Here is a 13,783-nt window from a genome sequence, read left to right as displayed (position 1 = left end):
AATTTAAACTTAGTTTTGTACCTCATTGAAATTTTATTTGCCAGAGATTATGGATGGCATATAGCTGAAGATACCTCCTTATTGTGAGCATTTTAATAAAACTAAAAATGCTTCTATAAAAACACAAAAGTCATCAAAGCTAAATTACCATGAATTATTTAAGAATCAATTGATCATAACAATGACATCTTCAGTATGACAGCGGCCATTCTGCACTTTAACGTTTTTAATGAACACTGATGAATTTGTCTATTATACGGTGGTTGGTTGTAAATTATGTTATTTAAATTATGGCCATGGTGAGTACTTTGAAAACGGTAAGGTCTTTGGATGAGAGATGATGATAAACTAGCGTAGGGGCCATACTAACGCTAAGAAGATATATCTTACTGCAAAAGTAGAATCAAAATTTATCGTCTTTATGATTACATTGTAGCCTCAAAATGTTCCTAAAATCGCTCCGGTGGTCTACTGAATAGAAAACTATTTCCATTGGGTTCACAATACAAATGAGAATCTTCGTTCCCGTGCAATAACAAAAACAGGGTTTATTTCCCACTATTTCTTGCAAAGGGACTCCACTTTGATTCGATCCATTCACAAATAGTCATTCATTTTCTCCGTGTAATTTATGGTTTACTCGTATCGCAGCACTCATACAATTAACACTTGTATTTGCCAAATATTCACAAATCTACGCGAGTATTTTTATTTTAACGACACACTGATGATTGACCATAAGATTGGTCAACGATTAAAACCGAAAATATTGGCGTCATCCTCGTCTTCAAGGCTAACCATCACTTCAAAACAAACATAAACAAAATCTTTCACCATACTTCACACTCGATTTTTCAATTTCGACTTTCGTTTGTTTCACTTTTCGCGATCAATTTTTAGTATGAGAATTATAGTAGCTGCGCTTTCCTCTCGTCAAAGTTCCCATCAGCCAACCGGCGGTAGGATTTGCTTTATAAAACACAACCTCTCGTTAAACTCCACGTTACCGTAATCTCCACGTTAGTTAACGTGAGGTTTAACCAGACATTATAAAACCGGCCCTTAGAAGATACCACAGGGTTACTTATACTGTCACGTACTGTCGTGGAAAAGGTATACTGGTTATGCTTGGAACCAGATATTTTTTTGCATTAAGGCATTTTTAATTTACATTTTGTTAAAGTATAGAGTTATTCTGTAATTCTTAATGATTATATTACGGCATCCCTTCAGTGTAAAGGCCAACATTACTTCAGTTCAACAGTCTATTTTATTTTTATCTCCCCACACAATTTTATCGTATCCGGCTGTACATGGTGATACGTTTTAACCGTGTCAAATCATTATATTTGGTATATTGATAAGTTATTTTGAGTCAGAAATAAAAAAAATGGAAATCATAATTAATTTTTTATTTATTTTTCAGGAACATATTTATTTCTGCAAGTTTCCAAAAAAATTAAGACAAATTCCTTTTTTTTTGTAACATTTTCTGGACAAAATGCATTGATAATATACGTTATATACCCTTACATTCTCATGAACATATTCGTGATGAGGGGTGTACAGATTTAACAACAAACTTACTCCTTTTCTCTTTAATTCTAAATATTCTACGATCTTCACGGTCTTGATGGGTGCAATCTAATAGATTTGCATTCACAAGCGACATTAATGTCCATTTCCTCAAATCGCCAAACCGATCGTAAACTTTCTGGAAGAGCGTCATCTTCTTCGCTCTCTTCGTCCTCCTCTCCTGCCTCTTCGTTGGCCGATGGTAGATGTCTCCTTCGAAGGACGCGGACCTTGTATGGACGCTGTTTGCAGAGTATTCCTTGAGAGCAGTCGGAAGCGGCCACGCGGCAATCCACCGAGGGAAGGTAGCGTGGAAAGCGAGAGGAGCCCAAGTCTAAAATCTTCAGTTGGGTATCACACGTGCACGGTGCCGTCACTTCTGCAGGGATAGAGGAAAGAAAATACTTCATTAATTCTGCTCCCTTTACGTGGGTTAAGCAAGAACGACCCGTTGAGTGTTTTGCATCGATTAACCGAAATATTCTTGGCTTCGCGCCGGATAAAAATAAAATTAGCTGGTTGAAAAGAGCTCGCTGCGGGTGCCCGAGTACCGATTCAAGAGAAACATCTTGACCTGAGATAAAGCCTCCTCAGCCAATAAGGCCACTTAAGCCACCACTTCAATTTCATTCGGGCCTCCAATTGTGGCTTGCTTGAGGCAGGATATTTGCACTCACAGCTGCGAGGGTGGAATTTATTAGCCGAGATCGTTCCAAAACTGGAAGTCATCATTAAAAATTAAGGTTTTGGACACTATTAAAGTCAATTGATACATCGGAATTTTATGAATAAGTGATATTTGAATCGCTGAAGATAATTTTTTTTAAATCTTTTTTTATCTTCTTGGAACCCTCCTCCCAAAATCGTTCTCTGATTGCGCTATTGTGCGTACTCTAATGTAAATACCATCGTATTTCATCTGTGTACTATTTAGCAGGTATCTTAACTCCGTAAATAGCCTCAATTGGCGTCAGGCGAGTTAGTTTGGGCACCAGCCGTTAAAAAAACACATGATAGCATGTCTTTAGTATCAATAGATACGAAACAAGATGCTTATCAGATATATAGATACTTCTAAGCCAATTGCTTTTCGTTCTGCGTACCTCTTTTATAAGCAGTATTCACCGGGTGAGGAGAGCCTCGCGAGGAAGACTTTTATCGGTGAGGCGGCACGACAACATGGGGCAGAGGCAGATACATTGGCAGTGGGCGAGGGGAAACTGCCCCCCTCTCTCCATCGGCGGAATTTTGGAGGAGGACAGGGGGAGCCTGCCCCCCCCCCCCCCCAACTTAAATAGTTATTTATCAAAAATAAATACACCTACGGATGAAGTTGGCCATGAAAAAATATTTGACTTAGCCGAGATTTTAACCCGGATGTCCCGATTGCCAATCAGTTGTGTTTGCCAGTTACACCAACAAGCCATTTTCTCAGACCGAACTTCGGGATGGGTTTTACCGAACAAGATGCTGACGTCACAAGTATGGACGAAACATCTGCACTGAAGTACAATAAAAACAAAAACATCAAAAGTTTAAATCAATAGTTTTTAGTCTTAGATAGTACTTAAAATGCTATTTGCAGGGGAAAATTAAACAAATTTTTCAAGCGGAGGGCTCTGGGGACCCCCACGTTTCACTGTAAAGTATACCATAACCCCTAACCCCCCGGCAGGATTGCTCACACCCCCCCCCCCCCCACCCCAATATAAAACTCTGAACTCCGCCCATGCCTCTCCCTGAGACGAAAACTGTAAACTATTTTTTTTTATTTGAGAGGGTACTCCTAGTCCCCACCTGGTAACATCGTATGAACCTAATATTTTCCCCCCTTCCACCGCTGAGATAGATTTTCCCGCTCCATCAAACACTTCATCCTCGATCCAGCACTGACAAGGAGGGGCTCATTGTAGTTCCCACCGGGAGCTTAAGAGGTGGTAGAAATACCCCCGTTGGCGTCGAGTCTGACCTTTTGGAACCAGTGATATTGTTGGTTAAATACACAGAGTATTTATCTAATATAATTTACATAATATATAAAAATATAAATATAAAAATAAGAAAAATCCTCGCTGGCCGAACCGAAGGTCGCGGGTTCGAGTCCCGCCTTGATAGGTTTCTCCTATCCTGGCAACGGGTGTTCGTGATAGTCCATCATTATTGATTTTTAATTCCCTGATGTTAAGGCCATGAAGGGTTTTTTTTCGAAGCGGTAAAGACAAATTTAAATCTATTTATACAATTTGTTTTTTATGTAATATGTTTATATATATATATTTTAAATTATATTATTGTATAAAAAACCCGATTGTACGTTTTTTATGCATAAAAATTGTATATCGTTTTAATCTTTGTATTTTATATTGTTCATACTTTTTTCTTACATAGCCCTGATGATGATTTAAAAATAAATCGAAACGTTGGCTGAAACTTGTTTTAAAATTGACCTACACTCCAAGAAATATTATATCGTAACTAAACAAGGTCTAGAAAAGAAAAAAAAAAAATAATTATCTATTTATACATATATAAAAGAGGATGTCTGTTTGTCTGTCCACTATGCGTTCCAATAATGCTGCACGGATAGCGACCTAAGTTACTGCGTTGGTGCATCTCATTCTCATAATCCCCGTAAAACTACTTTCGGTTGCGTCCTTTACGTCGTCTTATCATTACCGTTCGTTACGCCACGTCATACAACCTCTGCGGTTGGACAGCCTGCCAGGTAGGCACACCTCTTGACACGATCAAGGAGAGAACATAAAACCTATACGATCATGAAATCCGAGTTCCAAGTTTCCCACTTCTCTGGGTACTATCCTTAGCGAGCAACGAAAATTGTGACCTGATAGTAACTTTTTGAAGCCATGTACTGTGAAAATGAGGTATCAAAAATACTGAACGCAGTGATAACACATCTATTCTTGATATTTTTATCGTATAATTTCTCTCAATGACTCCTCAATATGGTGATGTCCTTTACAATGTCCTAGAAACCTGAAATATTCTCTTTTATTTTTCCTTCGTCGTGGAAGGATATTTATCTCAGAAAACTTGTAACAAAAAACGGTATTTTTTTGGAATTTGTGGTCTTTCTCGATCATGGCCAATACCAGTTAATATTTAAGCGTTTCCTTAGTTTATTTAATCATTCGAAATTCCCACAACTTCTGACTGCATACACAAAAGAAATATTTAGCGAATGCAATAAGGCAATATATTTTTTATTGCCTAATAAACCAAATACCGGAATAATATAAACGAAGTGGTCAAAGAAGCATTCGCCATCAAAATAATTAATATCTATGCAATAAAAGATACATAAAAAACTCAAGGGGGGCGAAAAATATATCTTGAGCTACCTATACTTTTATCGTAATGAAAAATAATCAAATTACATGCAAAGATAAAGAAATTTTCATCTTAACGGATTGTACACGTATACAAAAAAATGCCATCTTATCATATAAAAAGTTGCAATTGTGATTCTGCAATGTTTGGCAATTCGGGCGGCCCCGCATTCCATCAAGCAAAAGTTTCAATCAAATATCTGGGGAAATACATTCATTAAGCCATAAGTATTACTGATTTTTCAGGGACGTACAATAATTATCTTATTTATCAATAAAATATTGTCAGAAAAACGTAAAAATCAAAGGATGCTGTTTATGGATATGCTGCGTAGCATGTATGGATCCTCATTTCGGAGGGAGGGCCTCGTCCACTCACCTTCTCCCATATATTCACTTCAAGATATTGTATATTCAAATATGTACGAATAATAATTTATATGCAATTCCCGCGCGAATGGTTCATTAAACTTATGTTTTTTTTATAAATTTTCATTTGGTTTCCGCATGGCTTCCGAAATTAAATTGTTGAATGAACTCATTGTGAAAAAGAACTCACTTTGTAATTTGATTTACAATCATTATTTCCCTTCTATTTTCAGGAATATCCGATCCATGTGCTGCGGGTTGTCGAGTCCACTGCAGGGGAGTACATTCACCCTCAGGTGACGCCACGCGTGGAGACCCAGATCGTGCAATCAATAAATACTAAAATAAATTGCTCAATTATGAATCATAAAATGAGCGCTATTTTATCGTACTTCACCAGAATTAATAGGCGGAAAATAGTGCAAGACTAAGGCTACAAGAATCAGTTTTCACATATTATTAATTGCTTAAAATATTTCGATTGCGATAGAAATTTTAAAATCTTTGTCGGGCCGGCGGCGTTGGAACGAACGCGGGCGCAATAATTCAAAATCCACAGATGAGACCGAGACTGCGTCGGAATTTATTGATTGCACGCAAATCGCTGATGGTGAGGAAATCAATGGCCTAGAGTTAAGCGGCGTTCAAGTACCTGCTTCCTTTCCACGACATCTGCGTTATCGGTGTATTTCCGCGGAACACATTAATGATTATTATCCTTTTTTCAAGCAACAATACAACCTCAGCCAAGGATATATACGGGGGGAGGGGGGAAATTTGGCATGTACCCAAAACATTTTCTCGGAGAGGGTAAGTCTCGTCTGATGGAAATCCCCTTTCAGAGCCGAAAGTGAACAAATCTAATGTAAGTATAGAACAATTTATTGAGAGATTTACCCAAAATGTTGAAATTTCATTTACAAACAAAACGCATGCTTATATCATTGATTATACAAAACACGTCGTGTTAAAATAAGTTCAAAGTAATTGTTGCAATGCCTTATTTTGCTCATATTGATAACTTCCACCACGTCGTAACACATATCATATTAAATATTTATTGCTTATTTTTAGGGATATCAAGAAAAAAAACTCCATCAAATATCTAAAGAAATTCAATTATTACCACCATGGGTATTATTAATTCTTCAGGGATATTCAATAATTGTCTTCTTTAGCGATAATAAAACCTCAGAAAAACGTACAAATTAAAGCATGCTGTTTATCGATGTGCTAATAGATTATACGCTGACTAACTCCTTGCTTCGGCAATCGCATACAATATTTTCTGAAAAATCTCAAAAAATTCGAAGGGTGTTCAAGCCCCCATATACCCTTACTGTCTACGTGTCTGGGGCCGAGGGGTTCCACCCCCCTGGAATGAGGAAAACAAGTAATATACAAGTATCGTAGTGTACATTCCTCCCATGTATCATCAGTGTTGGTAAGTAGTCGAGTAAAAGTAATCGGATTACTTGTAATTATTACTTTTGCAGTAATTTTTACGTGTAACGATTAATTTTTACGAAATGTATTAAATTCCTTACGGTGAAAGATGACTCGTTACTGTCTTTGTAGTCGTTACTTGCTCGTAATCAACGATTACTTTACTGATTTCACAGATTTACCTACTCCTACAAGTAACTTCGAGTCCCTCTGTACCATTATTTGCATGTTTAGGTTCATCCATTAATATGTTGTAGAATACTAATGATGGGTACAAAAAATGACGCCCCTTGTATTGTTAAACCAGTTATAATTATATGTATCACAAGTGAAATTGCAATTAGATATTTCTATGCCTAAATTATCGCACATTTTTACTGCAATATTCGACAGTTGCCGGGTGGTCGAGAGGGTAATCATACCAGAAGTAATTGTAATTGTGATTTAAATGATTACTTTTTGAAGTCAGTAATTCGTAGTCGCAATCAGTGGCGTAACTATCGGGGATGGGGGGATAGATCCTCAGCCTAAGCCTCAGAGAAATAAAAAAAGTTTAAAACTATGGACTAGTACTCCCCCGGAAAATTTTAAGAAACTGGATGCCCGGAAATGGATTTTGACGCTATTCTGGCTCTTAAAGACTAGATACAATTCGATAAATAATAGCAATTTCGCAAAAAAGTACTATGGAAAGTGATAATATCACCACTTATGAAATTTAATTATATATTATAGATCCATTATATATTTAGTGAATCTGCTCCTTGAAACGGCACTTAAATTTTAAAAAATCCTAAAATAATCTTTTCACACCAAAAATGATCAGGTTCTCTTTCATCTTCAAACACCTATATTTTATTTATTTTTCATGACGGAACAACCTCATAGGCCACATCTTGAAAAATGATGGCCTAATGAAGACGATCGTCGATGGACAAGTGGATGGAAAGAACGGAAAAGGAAGACCTCGAACAAAATATATGGAACAGGTAAAGAAATATGTGGAAGAGAAGAAATACGTAGGTGTGAAAAGATTAGCTGATAGGAGAATTGAATAGAGAGCTGCGTTAAACTAGTCTTACAATTAGTATTGTTGACCAGTGGTGATGATGATAACTTTTTTACTATGAGTATTTTTAAATAAAGTCATTGGCGTACCCAGCGAGGGGTGGCCTAGAAGAAAAAATCGCAAATATCTTTAACGAAAACAATATTTTTTTCAAGCAAATAATTTTAAAAACTAATAAAGAGCTGTTGAAGCTTCCTTAAAATGTTGGTTTCATTCACCTTTTCCATGCTTAAATCTTACCTATAATTTGAACAACCATGCCCCCCTAGTTTTGATCCTGGGTACGCCCTTGAATGAAGCTACTAATGACAAAGTAGAATTTTACTATCGCAAAAGTAATCGGAGTCTCTTTTTATTACAATTTTCACATACGCTTCACGCCAGACGCGAGCGGTGTTGAAGGCCCTCGGCGATTGCCGACCAGCCGGCCTGGCCAGACCGCCCCTTTTAGAATGAGTCGCAAATGACCTCCCGTCAAAGATACCTGGGAGCAGGGGCGCAGCTAGGAATTAAGGCCAGGGGGGGTTTCAGGCACAAAACACTGGGGTGACTGAGGGTGTGGAATACCCGCCAGGGTAAGCGGGAGGTGCAGGGGCCCTCCCCTGGAAAAATTTTTCAGATAAATGGTTCAAAATGGTGAGTTTTACGGCCTTCTGAGGGATATTTTATTAATATTTAAACAATTCTATGAGTAATATTAATCCAATTAAGTGAGATGGATTAAACTTAAAAATTTCTCTGAGCTCTGGGGGGAAGGGTTATCCCCTCCAAAAAACCCCCCCCCCTCGCTGCGCCAATGCCTGGGAGTGTATTTTCGCCAGCTCTCTTTTCACTCTCTCGCCGGAAGGCACAACAAGATTCAAGGAGTCATTATTACGTCTTGGAGTCGGTCTGACACAGGAGACGAGCACGCACGTATTGATCCACTCAGAAGAATCTCTTTTGTGCGACGGAAGGTACGTGTTGCACTCGGCTGAAAGAACTGGGATTGATGCTAGGAATTCGGAACATATTATTTTAAGGGTCGGCCCAGTGGAAGGTCCAGGAACAAGTCTCGGACAATGGGGTCAGGTAAATTGGCGTTGGGCAGAAACACAGGCCAAAACAAGATTAAAAAAACACACACTGAACTAAATCTTTGGTGGTATACATCCACCCTCCTCAGAGTTGGGTAAGAGACCGTAGGTAAAGGATGAAAGAGAGCTGGGGGAAGGGGAAATAGTGGGAAGCTAGGGTCCAAAAGGGAGGGAGAAAATATATACATATATACCGAGTCAATATGTATTATATATTACGAGAAAGGAATATATCTCCATCTACATCAGTGGCGGATACATATTGGGGTCGTGGGGGGCGCCCCCCCCCCCCTTTGCGGTGCCGCCCGCATTGCCTAACATTGCAGAACCACTATTGTAAATGTATTTAGAATTCTACTTTTGCAAAAAAACTTTGGTTCAAGTAATCGGAGTCTTTTTTATTACAATTTTCATATACGCTTCACGCCAGATGCGAGCGTTGTGAGGGCCCTCGGCGATTGCCGACCAGCCGGCCTGGCCAGACCGCCTCTGTTACATACAATAGATGGCATTATCTTGTATATGTGTATAATCGGTTTAAATACAGATCTCTTAAACTTTGCACGTGACTTTTTTTTTTATTACGACACTGCTGCGGGCGTACAGACTGCGTTACCCAGAGGTTAAGCGAATTAGGCTGGGAGCCGCTGGATACTCGGAGGCCGCGCGCTAGGCTTAGGTTGCTTGAACAATTGGGAATAGATATCTTTAAGAGCGACACGGAGGACATAATGTTAGAGCCGCACTATATTTCCAGGTCCGGCAGAAGCGATAAATTAGGAGATATGTTTTTCCGAACGGATAGATATGGGAAATCGTTTTTCCCCCGAACCATAAGGACTTTAATAAACGCCAGTCCCAATTTCGTTTTTATGCGTAAACGGCTGGTGTCCTAACACCCACTGTCACACGCCTTTTAGGCGGCTTGCGATGTAGTATGTAGATGTAGAAAAGTAAAGCTAGCTCAAGATATCTTCCCCCTTGAGTTTTTTCGGTATCCGCCTTTGATCTACGTGCCACCCCGCTAGCTGCCTCAATAGGCGTGTGACGGGGGTGTTTGGATACCAGACGATAGTAAATAAAAAGGAAGTGCTCCAACGAAATTCCGCCTACAATTTTTTAAAGTCCACCTTGTTCGGGGGAAAACGTATTGTCACACCCCGAAAAAAATACCTTCCTCAATTTATAGTTTCTGTCGGACGTGGATATATAGTGGGGTTCTTTTATGATGCTCTTTGTGCCGCTCGCAAAGATATCTGCCTTCAATTGCAAAAATCAATCTAACCCTAGCGCGCATCCTCCGACAAAACGCTGTCTGTACGCCAATAGCAGTTTTTGACGAATCGCGCAACCATCCTTTGTATTTTATTCAGTTCATGCATTAGGTCTTACTGCGCCGAATCCCATATGCTGGCTGTATATTCAAGGTATCTAACGATTTGATCGTTGGATTATTCTTCCTCATAGAATAATCCTCTAAGGTCGTTAGAATATCAATTGCGTACGCATGGTTTCGCTGATGGTAGGACCTGCCCGCCTTGTGACGGTGCAGGATTCCTCGTCCCTTCCTTCCTTCCCCGTCCTTTCCTTGGAGGCGTCATCGGGCTCCTATCGCGGTGGCGCCTCCTTTCCTTGTTCCTTCCCGTCCTTCCCCTTCTGGGGGCAGAGGAGAAAAGCTAATCGCTTATAGTCCTCGCCTCAGGAGTGTATCCCGCGAACCCGACCCAAGGGTTTCGTTACCATTGTATATTCAAGGTGTGATCGGACGAGTGCAAAACATCACCTCTCTTTTACCTCTTCATTCGAAAATTTTTCCGACAAAACACATGACGAATCCTTGCTTCTTCAGGGATCTGCCTCATATATCGGGGTTTGGGACACTTTCTACCTTACTCTGGCCATTACAATAACCAGGGCCTGATTTAGACTTGATAAGGTCCTATGTTGTTTGAGATAAGGGGTTCTTTGTAAGTTATATATTCTATGTTAGTTCCATGTATCAATTCGTTTGCGAAATTATGCAGTTGTAACGTTCAATGGCTATTATAATATATAAATGAAATAATTTTAAATACTACCGACATTACAGGCATCAGCTGTGGAAATTTATCAGTCATTTTGGTAGGCCTAATTAGCGATAATACTGGTTGACCGGTTGACGTAAATGCAAACAACAAGCACAATAGCGCTTTGGAAAAAAAACTAGGGCCATGGATAAGTGGGAAGATCAGAGCAGTGGGGCATACATATGGGGGGCGCGCCCCCCCTTTGCGGGGCCGTCCGCATTGCCTAACATTGAAGAACCACAATTGTAACTTTTTTGTATCATAAAATGGCGCTATCTTGCATATGCGTATCATCAGTTGAAATAAAACTTTCTTAAAGTTTGCATGTGACTTACTTAGTTACTTTTCATTTCGGCAAAAGTAAAGGTAGCTCAAGATATCTTTCGCGCCCCCCCCTTGAGTTTTTTCTGTATCCGCCAATGGATCAGAGAGCTCGCGAACTTCCCCGAGACTGGAGGCTTGGTATACTGCAGGCTAAGAAGATATAAACTGGTTATTTAATTGTGGCAAGGAGGCAGTTAGCCATAATGCTTGAGAAAAAAATTCTTCGATAACTCTCACTGTATTCACGCAAAGAGTTTCTACTTAAAAAATATTGATAGTCTTCCTCTCGTTTGAGGGTGGGAAGGGGAAAAAACAAGGTATTGTGACACCCCTTACCAACAATGGCGGATTAAGGGGGGTGATGAGGGTGGCCGTCCCCTCCCCGCAATTCACAGTAAAATATCAAAGATGATAATCATTGAGGTTGATCTCCAATGGAAGCTTTTATTTCAACAGCGAAGCAAATTATTTTGAAATATAATTGGAGGATATACAAAAGCAACTTGTCTGAGCAGACGCATCATCGATGAGAGGCACCGGGGAAAGAAGTGAACCCCCTTTCAACAACGACTTTCCCCCGAATGGTATGCAGATAAATGGCTCCCAACCCGTGGCGGTTCTCGGAACTAGTCACGTGGGGGCGCTATTGGGTTGTTCATAGGGTAGGGTATTCCCGTCAAGCAAACGGAGAGTGAGGAAAATATTTATTTCGCTCCGGCATGTAATAATCATAATGCTACATTAACCAGGCTGTCAAACTCTTCAAATGTTAAAAAATGCAAAAGTTCTGGATGCTATTTTACTTAGCCTAAAGGAATGGTTATAGGATGCACTAACAAAAACGAGTTATGGTGTCTGATTGCCTGGATGATTTAGGTAGACCGGAACGGTACATGTACACATGCATGAACCAAATGAGAAGAGGTTCTATATTCTTTACATGCGTTCGCTCCAGTTGGGTGGTTACACAGTTCATTTTGACGTTCATTCTCGTATTCATACATTTACCCAATGGCTCCCCTGACCACTGCCAATGTTCCCAATCGTTGTTCTGCAAGAGTCTTGGTATTGGTCCGCAGGACCACTAGATTTGCCCATTACTGGGGCAGATGATCCCCTGAGGATTAAGAGCAAGTCGTTCTTCGGAGCGTCGGGATCCATACGGTAAATTGCCCAGTGGAAAACCCAATAATCTTTTCCGCACATTAATGGAGATTTTGAGAGCGATGCGCGTTGAAGTGGGTGGGGAAAATATCAAAACCATTGACGCAGATAAATAGCTACCAGCCACTGACCAGCCATTGAGGACAGTGACGGATCCAGGATAGGGACAAAGGGTGGCTAACTGGAGGGTATAACCTCCCAGCCGTAATGGGGGTCGGAACAAAATTATCATTCTATCTACTGTAAATTGAATACCCAAGGAGGGGGATACAGCCCAACCAGGCCCCTCTCTGTATCTGTCTCTGGATTGTAACATGCCAAAAACGTGTAAAATAGGCTATAAGTTTAGGTATAATTTGTATTTCAATTAGTTAAAGCAGGTAAATATATCGGAAAATATAACTAACTACTTTTGTGCTAAGTGGCAAACCTCCAAAGATTTTGATTCTATCTGATGTGTTTCGTCCCAGCGGGCAAAGGGCCCCCACAGATCCGCCACTGCCCATCAGTGAGGATTTTAAAATGCGATGTGCGTTGAACTGGATGAGGAAAATATCAACCATTGACGCAGATTAAGTTTAATAGTAGCTATGAGCATGGTATTGACGACCCACCTTGCTGATTCCTCTTGGCGTACGTGACTTCGGGCACGTTGGATGACGGGCACTGCGTCCTCCGGAAGAGGGACCAGGGACCGCGGAATAGCGGCATCATCTCCTGGGGCGCTGAGGCGTCGGAAGTCCCGCAGCCGCTGGTGACCACGGCCGACGAGGAGCAGAGCAGCAACATGGCGGCCGCGAGGACCAACGACTTCCCTCGACAGCTGAACGCTCCATGAGCCGCTGGACAGTTGCTGCTTGTTCCTCGAGCCATTCGTCCCTCTGATCTGCTGTGCTGGGAGCTCCGCAGGGGGTATTTATCCCCGGGACACTTTTCCTGATCGTTCCCAAGGTAACGGGGGATGTGGAACCAAATAAGAACGAATCCGTTTCTTAATGGACGGAACGCCGACGCATTTTCTCCCGCAGAAAGGTTCGGTATCGAGTATCGTGGTGTTACTAAGTCATGTGGGGACAATAGCGCCCGTGAGACAATGGACGCGACGTAGGAGATAGGATATTAAGGGATAGGTAAGAGAGTCAGGGGTGTGTGGGGCTTCCGGTGCGATATGAGGTGAAAGCTCCTCCTTTTTCTCCGTAAATGTCCCTCCTCAGGTTCTCATAAATCCCTTGCATGGTGATCTAAAATTGTACCCTTAATACGCAGGAAATTTCTCCGGGAGGAATTGGAAAGGACGTCCTTCAGTAACATCTTATACGTTCCATCGCCATAGGCGGATCTAGG

The 13,783-nt window shown here is 40.7% G+C and overlaps 1 protein-coding gene across 1 annotated transcript; it reads right to left on the bottom strand.

Annotated features, from left to right (window-relative positions):
- Positions 1–1,440: 1,440 nt before the first annotated feature.
- On the bottom strand, positions 1,441–13,486 carry LOC124164111. Its single transcript, XM_046541289.1, has 2 exons — positions 13,054–13,486; positions 1,441–1,954 (listed from the first exon to the last, which is right to left on the bottom strand). Exons 1-2 carry the CDS (start codon positions 13,310–13,312, stop codon positions 1,623–1,625), a joined length of 591 nt encoding a protein of 196 aa, XP_046397245.1. The 5' UTR covers positions 13,313–13,486; the 3' UTR covers positions 1,441–1,622.
- Positions 13,487–13,783: the final 297 nt, after the last annotated feature.

This window comes from Ischnura elegans, chromosome 8 (assembly GCF_921293095.1).
Source record: "Ischnura elegans chromosome 8, ioIscEleg1.1, whole genome shotgun sequence".
Taxonomy (NCBI): domain Eukaryota; kingdom Metazoa; phylum Arthropoda; class Insecta; order Odonata; family Coenagrionidae; genus Ischnura; species Ischnura elegans.
This window is presented reverse-complemented; position numbering and strand designations above follow the sequence as displayed.